This window comes from Stenella coeruleoalba (assembly GCF_951394435.1).
Source record: "Stenella coeruleoalba genome assembly, chromosome: 17".
In the NCBI taxonomy this organism is placed as follows: domain Eukaryota; kingdom Metazoa; phylum Chordata; class Mammalia; order Artiodactyla; family Delphinidae; genus Stenella; species Stenella coeruleoalba.
Genome location: NC_137163.1, coordinates 67,383,526 through 67,402,008, shown reverse-complemented (window position 1 = coordinate 67,402,008; position 18,483 = coordinate 67,383,526). Strand labels below are relative to the sequence as shown.

The window sequence follows — 18,483 nt, the reverse complement described above, 5'->3', positions numbered from 1 at the left end:
GTCACCGTGATAAGTGAGTCTTTAAAAACAATCAGTAGTTCAACTCAGTGGACCATCAAGGGAGGGGACGAGCTACCATTTCCTGGTGATCTGTGTGGTGTCTGGTCCTGTTGTATGGGGTGGAAGCAGCAGCTCTGGGATCCTTGTTCTGTGGACAGACTCAGAAGTAACCTCACCCGTTCAGCATGAATTCATCCTGTTCAAGTTAAAGTGGTTTTCATTCTATTTCCCAAATTGTCTTTATGGAAGGATTGATTTAATGGAAGGTTAGGTCTGGGCTGGAAGTTTAACATAATGTTACCTTGCCGGAATGTCAGGGTGTATATGTATAGCTGGGATGACCCCATTCTGATGTTCCCGTAGGGGAGGAAAAAAATATCCTTTTTTTCTTTAACTCTCCCAGTAAATTAGTCTGACAAAAAACAAATTAACAGGAGAAAAGCACATAAATTTATTTATTATAATTTTTACATGAACATGGGAGCCTTCATAAGGAAATGAAGACCAGAAGAAAAGGTTAAACCTGAGTGTCTTTATACTAGGTTTGAAGAAGAGTAGAAAGTCCTGGAAAAATTTATAGAACAAAAGGGTATGAGCTAGGTGTAGTAACCGGAGTGGGGGGGCGGTGTTCAGCAAGGCCTGTTCCTCTTGGCCCCCCTCCCTCTTTGGAGATAAGGATGATCCTTTCCTTTGGGTATCGCTCTCCTGAGCAGCTTATGACCTGCTTCTGGGGGAAAAGGGACGTGGTCAGAGAGTCCTTCCTGCCCTCACTGTTTCTCAGATTCCTTCAGCTTAAAATAATTCAATATGCCAAAGTGCTGTGTTTGGGGGTAGCCTGTTCCAAACCCCATCATTCCTTCATCTCTGATTTCAAAATATCCTAGCAAGTATATACCAAATATGATATCAAGGTAGAATAAGTGTATGGTCTTTATGTAGGAGGGACTGTTCCAGTGCCGTTCATAAGTTATCACACTGCATGCCATTCACTCAAAGCCTGTAGACTGAGGGCAGAGGAGAGCAGAAGAAATAGTGGACTAAATGGGGGACAGTCATTGTGTGGTGTCACTAAGATAATCTCCTAATTCCTCAGCTAAGTTACGGAATCACAGTGTCAGCTAACTGAAGATACTTTTACGTGGTTAGCCCACTGTGGTATTGTGATTTATAATAAAAAATATATATTTGGTCTTCATCCCCTTTTCTGGCACAGAGATCAAAAAACCCTTGAGATTTCCTGTGATGAGAGGATAAAGCTGTCTTTTCTTATGTTAATGAGGTGACTTTTGGAAATCACCAATGGATGGTGGCTGGTTGCCTGGGGAACCAACCCTGTGAGTAGAAGGTTGGAATTTTAAGTCCCACCCCTGACCTCCAGGGAGGGGAGAGAGGCTGGAGATTGAGTTCAGGTGCTAATGGCCAGTTATTTAATCGACCATGCTTATGTTATGAAGCCACCATAAAAACCCAAAAGGAGAGGACTGGAGAGTTTCTAGGCTGGTGAACTTGTGTTGGTGCCTGGAGCTCAGTGCCCTTTCCCCACGCCTTGCCCTGTGCCTTGCCCTCTTCCATCTGGCTGTTCCTGAGTTACATCCTTTTATAATAAACTGGTAATCTAGTAAGTAAAATGTTTCTCTGAGTTCTGTGAGGTGTTCTAGCAAGTTAATGGAACCCAAGGAGGGTATCATTGGAACCTCCTGTGTACAGCCAGTTGGTCAGAAGCACAGATGATAACCTGGACCTGTGATTGGTGTCTGAAGGAGGGTGAGTGGGTGGGGAGACAGTCCTGTGGGGCTGAGCCCTTATCCTGTGGGATCTACAGGTAGATAGTGCCAGAACTGAATTGAATCGTAGGACACCCAACTGGGGTTGAAGAGTTGCTTGGTGGTGTGGGGAAGAATACACATCTAAATTGGATCCACCATCACCTTAAATTCAAATGTCTCTTAGTGACATTTCAACTCTTTGTTGCCTACAAAAGTTATACTCCTTTTAAAAGCTCCTATTTCTCTAGCAACCTACTTTTTTTCATTTTTTTCTCTGCCTTTGTCCTAATATCCTAAAGAGCTTCTTCTTCTTCTTCTTTTTAATTCAAAAGTCTGTTCAGTTTTTCCCTTTTTCTTCATATCTCAGTTACTAAAATAGTTTTCTAGCTAATCCCTTGTCTCTATCTTTTCTGGTTCATATACACCATCACCAGATTCATTCTCCTAAAATATCATGTTCAGTACCCTGCCTCAGAGCCTAGTTATTTTCTGTTAGCTAAATCTAAACTCATCAATCTGAGGCTGAAAGCCGTTTTCAATAGGGCTTTCCAGTTGTCTCCCAATCTCAGTCTCTTAATGATACAATAAAATCTTTTCTATGCTAGATTGTTGAATGTTTGGCATTTATTCTCTATTCCCTTGCTAACACTATTTCCCACTCTTAGGATATGTACTTAGTCCCCTGCCAATGAACTTTGAAAATTTTAAAAATTTTGAGACTCTCTTAAAAACAATTCGATACCAATTTTAGCCATATCCAGGTTACAATAATAATAGCGCTTCACGGGTACACAGCACTTTAAATAATTTTCCAAGGCTTTTAATATATATTCCCATTTATTTTTTATACACAGTCCTATAAAATAGATAAGATAGATGTTATTATCACTTATGAATGAGCAAGTTGAGACTCAAAAGTAGATTAACAATGTACTGAAGATGACAAAGCTAGTGTATAACAGATGGGTCTCCTGACTCAGTCCAGTGTACTTTTCTGCCTCTGAAATCCATTTGTTCTTGTGTCTCACTCGTAAAACTTAATGCCCTTTCAGGCATTTCCTGCATTTCTTACCTGTTACTTTCGTTGCTCTGATTCTGCTGTGAACCTATTTAGAATAGGGTACAACCTAGCCTTTTTTATTTCCCATAATCTTGGTTACATAAATGAACTCTTTATGTTTTAATGTTTTCCTATTGCAAGTAAACTATTTACCAATTGGAAGCAAATGGACACAGAGCTCATTGGGCACATAGCAATCAGTATGATGTTAATACACATCATTTATCAGACATCTGTGATTGGCCCTGTGTGGGGATGGGGTGAGAAGAGTATTTGGAAATCCTTAGTATTTTTCTGTCTTATAGGGCTGTATCTTGACCTACAGATAGGAAAGCCACAATATATACATATATTTCTAATAATAATACACAGATAATTCACAATATCATGTACACATATTTATTAATATATATTTATATATTATATTCCATATATTCTTTATATATTGTATATATTTTTTAAAAGTTTAAATTTTAAAAATACTATTTGACAGTTTATTGATCAAGACCAGAATAGCTGTAGGTGTTCAGAGAACACCACGCAAGCTGCAACAGCTAATGATGACCTAAAACGGTAGCAGGATTTGAATGCTGTTTCATAGGCTCATGTAATTCAGATCTGGAAGAGATTTTACGGTCTTGAGCAGTGAGTAGAATTTATATAGGTAGATAGGCAAAAATAGCATGTCCGGTGAATGGGATTTTTATTATCTAATGTATATAATAAGGTTGTGCTAATTTTTACTACACAGTTAAAATGTGATGTTAGTTGCAGAAAAAGACTGAACAACTGACTGGTATGTTTTCTTTCTCTGCAGAGGTAAAGTGTAGGATACTCCTGGCTCTTCTTGAATATTCAGGTAATATTTTACATTATTTTGACTATTTGAGATTATTATAGCCCACGACCTTAGATGTCTTATGATATGAAGGCAGCGTCTTCAGCTGTTTACAAACTAGATGGAAATATGATCTCTACCTTTTCTAAAGCCTGGCAGAGATTAAAAAAATACTTAGATAGTGTTTTGATAAAAACATAAAACATATGCTCATCTTCAATTAAAGGTTAAAAACATGAAAACATATAAATGTATATTTCTACAAAATATAATTTAAAAGGAGAAAGGGAGGAGGTTTTGGTAAAGTTAATTGTACAGATAGGCTTTTTTGTGAAACTGTGTCTAACTTTTGTTATAACAAGGATGTAGGCGGGTTCAGATTTAAGGAGAAACAGACTGTGCTTTTGATAGGAGGACTCTCAATCTGAAATCGTTTTGCAAGGGCATGGACACAGAGAGGGGAAGAATTTGTGAGCACTTTTACAATCTGTCACACTTGGAAAATATAAATTATAAACGAATGAACGAGCCAACTTAACCAAGAGGGCCTTTTGTTTTTTTTGATGCTTGGTTTTTGCTTTGCTTTTTGACTGAGTAATAATATCAAAAGTATCTTACATTTTTTGAGCTTTAATAATGACAGCGTAGTCGATGGACCTCATTTTTATGGATTTCACTGAGTTCTCACAACTACTCTGTGAGAATATTATTATTGTTTCCACAGTTTTAAAGGGGAAGAAATCTACATTCAAGCAGATGAATAACTAGCACATGGTAGTCAATCAACACATACTTTGGGACATCTAGAAGATTAGGCATAGAGATGCCTTACTGGGTGAATAAATAAATAGTAGGTGCAGTTTTGAAATTCAAACTTAGTTCTGCCAATTCCAGAAATGGTCCTGGAATGCATTGCTTTATTTATTAATATTCAGATGGCTGTTCTTATTTTGATTTCAATTTCATTTTTCTATTTCTATCATAATTCTCCTTTTTCCTACTTGATTTACTCCTTTTTTCTTTGTTACATTTGAATGATACCAAACATAGCCAGATTACTCCATATTGTTGGCTATAAAATTATGCTTTTCACTTGAAAAGGGTGGACTGGGTCTGCTAAACATTATTCTTAATTGTCTTTTATTCCTGTCTTTCTGTCTCTCTGATCTCTTCTTTTTGTTTCTTTGTTTATTTTGCTTTCTTTCCCCTACAATCTCAGAATAATGACAGATTACTTGCATGTCTAGAAACCATCTCATTCTTTTCAGGTCAGCAAACTTACAATGGAATTTGAGTTTTTTAAACAGTTGAGACTAAATTAAGTGTTAATGTTTTTAAACATGTCTGTAGAAGATGAATTTAAGTAGGTGCTTAAATACTGAAATGAAACAGAAGCCTTTGATAGGTAAAAATCCATTTGTTTTGAGTGTATTCCCACTACAAGGGAATTTTTACTTGGCGAAAATAAACGAGCTGTCAAAAAAAACAGAACTTGCTTTTCTTCTTTTACTAGAAGCTGGGAGCAGCTGTTGTGATTCTTGCTGTAGTTCTTATTGATAAAAATGAGGAATGAGAATAGCTTTGGTAAAGGATGGACACTTGTGACTTTCGAACAGCTGCATAATTAAAAGGAAAAGACCTGTATGTTTTTGCTGAAAGTTTGCTTATTGGGTTTCTTTCTTTATCACGATGTTCCTTCTCTATTTAGCAATAAAACTGAGCACGCATGTGCCAGGCACCATGCTAGATGCTAGGGAAAAGAAGAATCATGATAATATCACTGTCTGTTTTCACCTTGCTAAGTGCTTTAAATGTTTTTGTCTCATTTATCTTCATCACAGATCTAAGAAGTAGGAATAACCCCTATTTTACGAATAGGGATCTGAAACCTAGAATTGTATAGATTAAAATTGGCAGAACGGGAAGTTGAAAGCAGATTGTATGCCTCTCAAGTCCCTGAGCATAAATCACATGATATGCCACTTCCCCTGGCGTTGATGTGCTGACGGTCCCTGGGGGAAGACAAGCATGTGAGCAAACTCTCACAATGCTAGGTCATTAGCCCTTCAGTAGGGGGAGACACCCCCAGACCTGCAGGGGCAGAAAGAAATGCACAGACTTCCTGAAGGAGAGAGGACATTCCCCAAAGGGAGATAATATTTTAGTAGTTCAAGAGTTGACTCTTGAAGAATGATTTCAAGTTTGCAGGGTGGTGAGGGGAGGAGGGTGGCCCGCAGCCAGAGGGCCCATGGACCAAGGATCACCTTTTTTTTTTTTTTTTTTTGTGGTACGCGGGCCTCTCACTGTTGTGGCCTCTCCCGTTGTGGAGCACAGGCTCCCGACGCGCAGGCCCAGTGGCCATGGCTCACGGGCCCAGCCGCTCCGCGGCATGTGGCATCTTCCCGGACCGGGGCACAAACCCGTGTCCCCTGCATCGGCAGGTGGACTCTCAACCACTGCGCCACCAGGGAAGCCCAAGGATCACCCTTTTAAGTCAAACTAAATCCAGTCATTTCAAGAAGCCAGAGAATGAGCTCATACATTTTCATTTCACTTATTTCATTTGTTTGTTAGTTGCTCTACTGGTTCATTATTTTCATTCAGTAAATATTTGTTGAATGTCTACACCCAGTTAGAAATTATGCACAACGGAATAAGTGTTTTGTTTTTTTTCTTAGTTGAGAATTGGACAAAGTTCTTTCCCAGCTTAGCCATTTTATAGTGACCTGTAAAACGCTCTTTTCTGTCTATTAGAGCAGGAACATAGTATATAACTACTTAAAGGAAATGTCTAACACATGTCGTTAGTTAAATTAACAGGTTGAACTATATGGAGTTGCCATATTCAATCATGTTGACCTACTAAAACAGCAAGTTCATATAGTTCCACCTAGTCAATGAATATTTTTATCATATAATTAAATATTTTCAATATATTATCCTGTTTCTAACAAAATTTTCAAGAGTAGCTTTTACTAACAGTGAAACTAAGTAACAAGCAGCAATTATGTGTACACATGCTTTGAGGGTCATTAAAAACAGGTGTTCCATGTTCTTGGTAAACAACTTAAAAACTATGCCTTTCTATCAATAAAGCAAGAACTCATTGCTGAGTAAAGGCAGCATGTTTATCTACGTTATACACTAATTATTGACAATGCTTCTTCATTTCAGGAGATTCTGAGCTCTCAAAATATTCAGTGCACTTTTGGGAGTACGATGATATTTACCTGTGCCGTTCCTCTAGTACAAGAGATTTCTCAGTGTACAGAATGTATGGCTTGGTGTTCGTGTTGTTTATGTAGTCTGTGTTACATCCAGCGCCCCAGAGAAGTGAACCTTTTCGGATCAGGTTCTCAGGGGCACAGCTGCTTTCCATTTGAAAAACCTGAGGTCCAGGACTGGTACTTCACAGGGTAAACATACCTTCAAAGTGGGTCAATCAAAAGTCCGGTTAATTGCAGAATAAGAATGCTAGTAAAAATCAATTTATGCTAGAACTGCAAATATTTTACCTATTTCAAAAAAATATATAGGAATTTATGAACTGGACCTGTTTATACCTTATGAAGTTGAATAGGTGACTTCAGGAGATACATTTGCATATTTAAGATATGCAGATTTGCATATTATTACAAGCAATTGGACATGATGCTCTTCCCCATGTGTGTTTCACATTAATATTTGAATAGGTCTAGTAGGTAATTTTTTAAAATTTAGTACTAATAATATTTTATTTCATTTACCAGCACAAACTGAAAAACTGGACTTTGAGTTTTCTTTAGGAAAGTGTCATGTACTAGTACAAATTGTGTTCCATCATGAAAAATAAAGTAAATAAAATAAAGGCTTATTGTATTGGGTTTTATAAAACAATTTAGTGATCGCAAAATAAAGTTACAATATCAATTAAGAAAAATGAGCTTAATGTTTCTGACATTTTTGGGTGTTCAGTGTTTTCTAAAAGGCATACTTGCTCAAACGTATGTGCTCATGAATAGAGCTCAAATTCACATTCTTCCCATGGTGTGAGTTTAGGGAACGGATGAAATAACAGTGAATGCAAATGCTGAATGAATTGGTCTTATTCAACTATGACGTTTTCCAAAACTGCCTTTATGTTCTCCTGGATCACAGACAGTGAGACACAGCTCCGAAGAGACATGGTCTTCTGCCAGAGTCTTGTGGCCACAGTCTGTGCCTTCTCCGAGCAGCTCATGGCCGCCTTAAACCAGATGTTTGACAACAGCAAGGAAAATGAGATGGAGACTTGGGAAGCCAGCAGAAGGTGGCTGGACCAGATAGCGAATGCAGGAGTTCTTTTTCACTTTCAGTCACTTCTGTCACCAAACTTGGTAAGGAACCACAATGCCTCCCACTGGCTGTGTCAACTGGAACGTACATTGGGACCTATTCCCAATAAAACATGGTTCTTCGTTATTGTATCCACAGTCTTCCAGCTCCTTTAAAAGGATATGTTTTTCCATGGGCAAATATAACTTTAATAAGTATGTGGAAATATCTTTCCTGATTTTTATTCTCAATGGCTGCTAAAAGCTGAGAAAGCCTCCATCTGTTACCAATTCCTGTATCCCTAAGCACCGGCCGAGAAAGGTCAGCAGAGGAAAGAGTATCTGCTGCGGTTGCTTATTTGCAGTCCAGAAGGAAGAGTCTGCCATGAGACCCGAGCTCCCCCTGAGGTTGATGTTCTGGAACGTGCTCTTAGAAGAGCTCTGACAACTTGCATGCCATACTGTCTGACAATCTGGTTAGAATTTGCATGTGTTAAATGATTTTATTTCCTTCCTTTGTGTGCATGTTTTTCCTGTTAAATCTAAGAACATTGCCTTAATTACTGTAAAATATTCCGTGTTTATGCATCAGTTGTCCACAGCGGAGATGAAGAAAGCATCTCGGAATATTTGATAAAACTGTGGTGAACTTAGAGTTTTTTCACATATACTTCCTGTGGTTCTGATAGTTGTCATGATGTATAAAGGCAAATATGTTCAGTTTATTTAAACTTAAGGTGCGTGTTAAATATAATTTTGATTTGAAACATGAGACGGTATTTTATCTGTTAAAGTACACATAGAAAATGTAGCTACCAAGTAACATGGTTGAGTTTTTAAACGATTGTATATGAGTTTATACATCAAAATAATGTTTTTCTTCAATGGTATTGAGGACGGGAGGTAATTGCTGTACTGCACGGTCATAAAAAGTTCTGGAATGGTAAGGTAAGAAAGTCCATTCAGGTGAATGAAATTCAGAGAAACAGGATTGGATTCTTTTGAAAAGACTCTATACACTCCATGTGGGTGATGAATTTTTTATTTGGTTGCTAATATAACCAAATAAGAAAGATTTAATTAATGAAAACTTTGAAATAAGTCCCTTGAAAAGTGTTTAAAAACAAAATAAATACTAATTAATCATTGCCTATCAAATAAAAATTACGTAAGATAAGATGCACTCTTCCTAATACATGGTAGGCTTTAAGTATTTGTTGAACAAATTAATTAATGAATGAGGCTTCATTTCTATTCTTTTCTTAAAAACTGCCATTGTCTAGGCAAGTGCTGGTACATTTATTTGAAATCTCAAGGAATGGGGGAAAGTATTTGTAATTCATACATCTGGTAAGTGACATATCCAGACTATATAAAGAATCCTTAAAACTAAAGAATAAAAAGACATCTCGATTAAAAAGCAGGCAAAGGATTTTTTTTTTTTTTGGCGGTACACGGGCCTCTCACTGTTGTGGCCTCTCCCGCTGCGGAGCACAGGCTCCGGATGCGCAGGCTCAGCGGCCATGGCTCACGGGCCCAGCCGCTCCGCGGCATGTGGGATCTTCCCGGACCGGGAACCCGTGTCCCCTGCATCGGTAGGCGGACTCTCAACCACTGCGCCACTAGGGAAGCCCCAGGCAAAGGATTTGAATGGTCCTTTCTCCAGAGAAGATATAACATGGCCAAAAGCACATGAAAAGACGCTTAACATCGTTAGCCATTGGGGATGTGTAACTCAAAACTACAATGAGATACTATGTCACGGTGATGTGGACGGCTACAATCCAAAAGACAGACAGGCACAAGTGTTGGTGAGGATGTAGAGAAATTGTAACCCTCAGACACTGCTGGGGGGAATGGAAAATGGTGCAGCCATTTTGGAAAACATTTTGGCAGTTCCTCAAATTGTTAAATGTGGAATTTCCATAGGACCCAGAAATTCTACTCCTAGGTAATATCCAAGAGAAAAGAGAACTTATATTCTAACAAAACTTGTACACAAATGTTCCTGGCAAGATTATTCATAATACCTAAAAAGTGGAAACAACCCAAATGTCCATGAGCTGTCTGATGAGTGGATAAACAAGTTGGGGTGTATCCATACAATGAAATATTATTCAGCAGTAAAAAGGAGTGAGGTACTGATACATGCTACAACATGGATGAACCTTGGAAACATGTTAAGAGAAATAAACCAGTTACGAAAGGCCACGTATTATTTGATTACATTATTATGTAATAATAGGCAAACTTTAGAGACTGAAAATAGGCTAGTGGTTGCCTGGGGCTAAGGATTGGAGGAAGGTATGTGGAGGATGAATGCTAATGGGTACTGAGTTTCTTTTTTGGGGTGGTGAAAATATTCTAAAATCGGATGATGGTGATAGTTACACAACTCTGCATATATACTAAAAACCCCTGAGCTGTATACTTAAAATGGGTGAATTTTATGGTATGTGAATTATATCTCAAGAAAGCTGTTTTGTTGTTTTAAATAGGTCTTATGAAACCCTTAAGTTTATTTAAAGAATTGATTAAAAAAATTCAAAGGTAGTTTAAAAAAAAAAGTCAAAGAAGCTTGTAATGTTTCTGCCTTTGTAACAAGAGCGCTTAGGGCCTCCTAGAACTGTGAAGAGCTCCCTGGGAGCTGCAGGCACTGGCGGTCTGTGTGTTCCTGGGCTCTGAGCGCAGTCCTAGGTCCTTGGGTATGGGTTTAGCCACATCTGCAAGTTACAATCAGAGCACAACCTGTTTGGGACATTTCTTCCTGTGTGTATTCCTCTCAATTGGAAGAATGCTGGTTCTTTAGTCCTGTCCCTACAATTACAGGTTCATGGCATTTTTCTGCTGCTTCAAAGGACTTTAAAAAGTAACAGTCTTATAAACATTTATTCAGCACTTACTGTGTACCATCCATTATATTAAGTACCAAACTAAGGTACAAAGGTGATGATGCTATTAACCTTTTGGTGTCCATGTAGTCCTTCTTTGGGGTCTGAGGCTGCCTTAGTGGGTTTTTTCCCATACACAATGGAAATTCTTTACCATCTCCTTCACCCTCTACTCATGCTGCCCCCAAAATATGGCTATAAGCTTACAGCAACTTTTAAAATGCGGGTAAAGCATGTTAAAATTATTGTTAAAAAGGATCATTTGGGCTTCCCTGGTGGCACAGTGGTTGAGAGTCCGCCTGCCGATGCAGGGGACACGGGTTCGTGCCCCGGTCCGGGAAGATGCTACATGCTGCAGAGCAGCTGGGCCCGTGAGCCATGGCCGCTGAGCCTGCACGTCCGGAGCCTGTGCTCCGCAACGGGAGAGGCCACAATAGTGAGAGGCCCACGTACCGCAAAAAAAAAAAAAAGGATCATTGACCTTCTTAAGGAAACAAATGTACCTTTGAAAGAAAAGTTGTGTATGATTAGGTTAATTATTCTTTCATGAGGAAATTAGTAAAAGACTTTAGATAGTGCACTGAACTGCTAATAGGAAGGCCAGATCCAATAATAGAAAGATGATGTCACTGAGATATGCAGTGAACTTGTTACCATGTCTGGGCCTTACCTGCCTCAGCTGTAAAATACGCTGTAGGAATGAAATGAATGATTAAAACAAATCAAATCTCATATTCACAAGATTCTAGATTTAAGGCCCCATAAAGGCAAGTGAAAATGATTCTTGTCCCCAGGCTCTTTGGAAGAAAAATCATTACATACATGCAAATTGCTTTTATCACAGTTTTCACAAATTGCAAATTGAATAATGCACAGGTTATCTTATCGTAAAGTACGATGACCATTATGTACTGGGCTTTTTAAGAAAACAATATTTTTGTCTTTCAGCTGTTATATTTGTCAGATTATAGAGATTTAGAGGCAAATAGCATTTTTTTGTGTGTACACATTTGTAACTAATAAACACAATCAATAGAACTAGAATCTAGCTACAAAATAGACTGAAAAAACCATTTAGACAGCAGAGAAAAGATAAAACTACAAAAGAAACATAACTGAGGATTTGTTAATTTCATTTTAGGCAGTAAATTCTTAGATGTGTTGATAATTTGGTTTGTACTTAAATAAAACACAAGTGAACCTAGTTTTGATCTGGAGTTGTTACGTTGTATTATGTTATATTATGTTTTATCCCAAACAATCCTATCATATCATGTATTGCTTTTATTTCTTTCTAGACAGATGAACAAGCCATGCTAGAAGATACACTGGTTGCACTATTTGATTTGGAAAAGGTTTCTTTTTACTTTAAACCATCAGAAGAGGAACCACTGGTTGCAAGTAAGTAGTTAAATATTTCATGTACGTTTTGTAAAATTTCTTTGGCATCAGACGACAACATATGTCATAACTTTGATACGAATATATTTGATATGCAGTTTAAGTTTTATATAAAATATTATATTTAGGGTAAAATAGTAATAACCAACTGGGGAAGTGATAGAAAGTATATATAAATTAAATTTACAGCTAATTTTATACTTTTGTTTTTAGCTATTAGTCTGACCTGTAAAACTTTTTCGGAGTGTGTGTGTCAAATATTGTGCTACTCAAGATTGCCTTTTCTTTCTTTTTCGTTATTGTGGTGAAATATACCTACCATAAAATTTACCATTTAACCCATTTTCAGTGTACAGTTCAGTGGTATTAAGTTCATTCAAAATGTTGTGCATGGGGCTTCCCTGGTGGTGTAGTGGTTGAGAGTCCGCCTGCTGATGCAGGGGACGTGGGTTCGTGCCCCGGTCCGGGAGGATCCCACGTGCCGCGGAGCTGCTGGGCCCGTGAGCCATGGCCGCTGGGCCTGCACGTCCAGAGCCTGTGCTTTGCAGCGGGAGAGGCCACAACGGTGAGAGGCCCGCGTACCGAAAAAAAAAAAAAAAAAAAAAAATGTTGTGCAGCCATTTCCATCATCCGTCTCCAGAACTTTTTCATCTTCCCAAACAGAAACTCCATACTCCTTAAACAATCACTACCCTCCCCCGCTTCTCCAATTCCTGGTAACTTCTCTTCCACTTTCTGGCTCTGAATTTGCTTACGCTACGTACCTCATATAAGTGGGATCACACAACATTTGTCCTTTCTGCTGCTTTTTTCATGTCAAGACTTCTTTTAATAAAAGAACTGCCCTCACATTTCTGGCTATGTGGATAATCTCTGAGGCCAGCAAAACGTTCACTCAAATATATAATTATTACTTAGCAAAATTGATTGAGTTGGGTTTCCACTTCTTATCTTCAGTTGATCCTGTAGACAGTGTGTTAGCAAGCAATGAAAACAGTGTTTAGAGCCAAGAATATACAGAGACATTATAGTTGTTTGATCTGACAGTAATTGATAAAATTTATAATTTAATTCTGAAGAAGTAGACACATAGTCTACATTTTTGCCGCTTAAAAATGAAAATTAAAAATTATTTTATCCAAGTGTCAAAAAATTTAGTGTGGGGCTTCCCTGGTGGCGCAGTGGTTGAGAGTCTGCCTGCCGATGCAGGGGACGTGGGTTCATACCCCAGTCCGGGAAGATCCCACATGCCACGGAGTGGCTGGGCCTGTGAGCCATGGCCGCTGGGCCTGCGCGTCTGGAGCCTGTGCTCCGCAAAGGGAGAGGCCACAACAGTGAGAGGCCCGCGTACTACAAAAAAAAAAAAAAAAAAAAAAATTTAGTGTGTACAAATATAATCACATTAACTATCTTGATTCATTTATTCATCCTGTACAATTTCCAAGATGGCAAAACCTATCTTGTTCATTGCTGTATATCTAGCACTCAAGAGATGCCTGGAACAAAAAGGCCAATATTTTTTTTCAAGTAAATGAATGAACAAATATCAATTCAGTTTATACAGTGCATCAGGCAGAAAGGCTTTATGGTTATAAACGTAGAAGGATAAACAAACTTGCTGTGCAGAATGAAGAATAGAATTTCAACAGAACTTGGTTGTATCTAATGTTGCAAAGAAGTTACTTTATGAAATTGAATTGAAAGATTGAAAAGTATCCCTTTTCTTTAGCAATTGGCCATCATTAAACCTAACAAAGGCATTGTTTTAGAAGTATACATCCAGAGAAATAGCAACACCTAGGGCTTAATCTATAGTTTCTGCAAGTTATGATCATTTATCTACCATTTCAACATTGTCACAAATAGGTTTAAAATGTGTCTATCGATCCAAGAAATCTTCAGCAGTTTGTTATTTTTCTGTTTCTTGTTTGTTCATAAGTCTGAGGATCCCCTATGTATTATGGTAGAAGATCTAAACAGATATTTCAGGTCTGGGAAAGGTTTTTACTTATTTGCACATTTCCAATGTCTAGTACAATAAATAGGGACTCAATAAATATTCATTTAATCTGTTATCTAGAAATTATAATCATTTATTCATCGAAAATTTCTTAAGTGCCTACTTATGGCCAAGTGTTGGATACAATAGAGAACTAAACAGAGATAAATAATAAGTGAGATAAATAAGTTATTTTGATAATAAATTAGAAGATAATATGAATGCATGACAGGAAATAGAAAAAGAGCAAAGGTTGAAAATGAAGGGACAGGTAGGGCATTTTTGATCTGGTGCTCGGGGAATGGAACTTGCAAAACACGTGCTAATTGTGATAATGGTTGCTATGTGCTCAGTTTCTTGCACACTACTTCAGAAGTGTACCCCAAGGACTCATCTTGACTAAAATATGAATGAGGCAGCTGTCCTGGGAAATTGTGATTCCAAACCATGTGTAGCTAAACTTCTTATTTAGTTAAGTGAGACACCTGTTGTGTTAAAGTGTAACGCAGTTTTCTATTACAGAATTTTATATACAGTACAGTAATAAATCTGTTGCTTTAGCTAATGAGAACCTGATTTAATACTCTTTCACCAAATAGCACTGTCAGTATGCCAAACCTGAGCTTTAATACACGTGGGTACTTTTAATATATTAGTTTCTAGTAATTTTGGGGATTCTTTTTTTTTTTTTTTTTGGCGGTACGCGGGCCTCTCACTGCTGTGGCCTCTCCCGCCGTGGAGCACAGGCTCCGGACGCGCAGGCTCAGTGGCCATAGCTCACGGGCCCAGCCGCTCCGCGGCATGTGGGATCTTCCCGGACCGGGGCACGAACCCGTGTCCCCTGCATCGGCAGGCGGACTCTCAACCACTGCGCCACCAGGGAAGCCCCGGGATTCTTTTTAAAGCTTAACAAATGTACTAAATAAAATATCCTGATTTTAGGAAGTAATATAATATTAAATGTCATTTTAGATGTTCCTCTTACTTATCAAGCTGAAGGAAGCCGGCAAGCTCTGAAAGTTTACTTCTACATCGATAGTTATCATTTTGAACAACTGCCGCAAAGGTTGAAAAACGGAGGAGGGTTTAAAATTCATCCTGTTCTTTTTGCACAAGGTAAACTGCTTTCTTTACTATACTTCATGTACTTAAATTATTTTATCTTTATCAATTTTTTAAAATGTACTTGTGACTATCCTTTTTGTTCATTAATTCAAAAATTTATTCATAGTACCTAGGTAATATGTTTACTGGTGGGAATGTTTGTTAAGGAAAGAATTTTGTATGGTTTAAATATTTATCAAATAGGATTGCAGCATTATTTATAGTGGAGAAATAAGGCATGAGTGTTTTAAATAAAGATAAATTAATTTGGCTTAAGTAAATTATGGTAGAACCATTAAAATTGGTTGGTTAAGATATTTTATGAGGTAGAAGAAGTTTGATGATATACCCACGCAGATTACAAAAAAGAATTTATATTATAGTGTCAATTATGTCATACATGTATGTATATACTTACATGTGTGTAAAATGTATCATTGGATGATTAAATTGATGATATTTTAATCTTTAAGTTTTTTTGCATTGTGTCAATTTTTTTGTCAGTAAAAATGTATTCCTTTCATAGTAAAAAAATTGTTTTGGCAAATAAACAATGAGTGTTAACTGCAGTAGAAGAAATTAAGAATAACATGAATAAGAAGATTCTTGCAGTGACGTGATCTCCCAGGGAAGGTCCTGGATCTTTTTTAGGATCTTTTTTATTTCTGTGGTCACAGATGCTGCCAGAAAAGATAAGAAATTCAGATTATTGTGTAGTATCTTTTTGTGTATGATTTTTTTTTAATTCATGCTGTGATCAAGATTGTATCAATTTCTCTGAGTGGTACCACAGAACATTTCATTTTTTCCTTTGAGTTTTCAAGACTGCATTGGTATTGCTGTAGAATTTTTATATTCTAATAAAAAATGAGAAGAGTAGAGGAATCAAATCCATCTCAGTAACGGAAGAACAGAGAGGCATATGAAATCTAAATTCACTGCCAAGTGAAAATTCTGCTTTGTACCACATGCATGTTGTTATAATTCTAAAAGATAGATTACTCTTCCTTCAATTGCCATAGTTTAAAAATGACTACCTCAGATACTTGGCAAGAATACATTTAAGCAGAGAAAAATTTCAGCACAGAGATCTTAGGAGTTATTCGAAGGTATTTTCATTTATGTGATAGGGTCTATGTAGGTAATACAAGAATCTGCAATGAAAAGAAATAAAAAAGAAATTGAGCAAAAATAGACCTTTGGACTATGTTAGGAGAATAGTTTAGCCTAAAATATGTTAAAAGCCATTACAGAGATCAGTAGTTTTAGAAGAAAGGAAAGGCTGCTGGTCTGGAATATTAACTTTTATAGGGTTTAACCAGACCTTGCCCTTGTTAAAGGCTCTTCATTTCTTTTCCTTTATTTCTCTCTTTTAAAAAATTCTGTCTTTGAAATCATTACTGAGATGACAGATGGCATTAATCATCTTTTCTAAAAAAGTGATTACATTTGTGACACACCAACCATAAATAGCTGAATATTCATACCCAGCAGCCAGTGTGCATAGGGAAAAAATGATTTTGCAAGTAACCTCTATTTTATAACTGTGGCTAAAGCTAATTTAAAAACAATCCTGAAATATATATGATTTCATTGAGTACACTGTTGCTTTTACAGTGTAATGTAAAGAAAAACTCTAGCAAACATTAGGTTTTAGCATTCACACAGCAGTAAAATATGAAAAATGATTTGATGAGGCGACAGTGGAAACACTTCTGCAGTGGAGGTCACAGATAGGTAAAGAAGACTGGAAAATAGTCTGTCTCATTAAAAATCTGTCAGTGATAAGGTTGTTTATTTAAAGGAGTTGCAGAGGTTCCGCTGCATTCACAAAACTCCCATGAGGAATCATTAGTAACTCTGAGTTTTCATCAGCTTGAGAGAAGCACAGGAAATTCAGCCCTAGCTTGAGCGGCGATTACCATCTGGTATTTGAAAGTGGTGGTAAATGGGAGAGATTCCAAATGGAGTCTATTCCTGGGATGAACGTTTAATGGAAGGATTTTAGTTTTGTGGGTATGTGAGTCTTTGTTAGCAAATAATAAAGAGAAAAGTAGGTGAATTTGAAAATTTCCTGGGAAACGTATTAGACTCAGCGCTCCTAAGGTTGTCCGTGGTACCATGTACCTAGAACAAGAAGCAAATGTCCTGCCTTCTCGTTTTTTCTTGTCTGCATGGATCCTTGGGCAAAGGAGGGCACATGGATGAATGGGGCCCCCTGCAGAGTTGGGACCAACTAGTAAATCAGGAATTCCAGGGTTGGAGGCAAGCAGGGTAAACTTTTAGGGAACGTACGTTGCTAAAAACCAGAGCTGCTGGAGAAAAAGAGTCTAGGCAGACAAAATGGCAAAAAGGCAGATTTGCAAGGTTTGGACCACAGAAACAGCCAGACAGAAAAGTCAGCACAAAGCATAACCAAAATGCTAGAAGGTAAAGGTCACACTAAAGCAGTCTTCTAGAATTACTTCCTACAAGTCAGAGAATTAATCCTTTTAGGATCCCTGAGCCCTTGGTAAGATAAAGCAAGTAACCATAAACCGGGTGAAAATGGGAGTCCAAGGAAGATAGATATCCAGGGTCCCTGGCTTGCTTTCATGCTCTCTCAGTGGTTCTCAAGCTGGCTGTCCTTTAATCACCTTGGGAACGTGTTAGAAAATACCCATGCTTGGTTCCTTGGTTCCACGCTGAACCAATGAAGTCAGAATCTCTGGGAAGTGGGGCCCAGATACCAGTATATTTTACAAGCTTATCCACCAAGAGTGAGAAAGCACAGAGCTATGCGGATTATAAACCACTGTGCAGTTATCTAGTTAATCTGTGCTTAGTTACCTTAATCCATTTCACAAGTGTTTGACACGTCTAGATTCTGGGGAGCCGGGGCAATGAGAACTGGGCCTTTTTGCTTCTGCGTTGTTAGCTCATTAGGACTTGGGCTACACCGAGAAGGAGATGTGATTTGGGTGGGACAGTTTTTTTTTAGCAGAGGCTGAAGATGCCCTGTAGAGCTGACACCTGAGGGATGTCTTCTGGCAATCACAGCAGCTGGGCAAAGAGCCCTTCGTTTCTGAAAGGGGCTCTGAGTGGGTAGCTTTAGAGGATCTGCCATAGTCTGCATCTTGATCTATTCCTTTG

General features: G+C 37.9%; 1 protein-coding gene across 9 annotated transcripts in view; it reads left to right on the top strand.

Annotated features, from left to right (window-relative positions):
• Positions 1-18,483, top strand: part of PREX2 (phosphatidylinositol-3,4,5-trisphosphate dependent Rac exchange factor 2) — a 359,933-nt gene that overhangs the window by 182,139 nt on the left and 159,311 nt on the right. For all 9 annotated transcript variants that reach the window (XR_013824731.1, XR_013824732.1, XM_079902440.1 and 6 more), the window contains 4 exons: positions 3,644-3,685; positions 7,802-8,019; positions 12,146-12,248; positions 15,220-15,363. Coding sequence is in view for 7 of the 9 variants with exons in the window: in XM_079902440.1 (XP_079758566.1) it covers positions 3,644-3,685; positions 7,802-8,019; positions 12,146-12,248; positions 15,220-15,363 (507 nt within the window). In the remaining 2 variants the exon portion in view is untranslated. The remainder of the gene's footprint in view (positions 1-3,643; positions 3,686-7,801; positions 8,020-12,145; positions 12,249-15,219; positions 15,364-18,483) is intronic.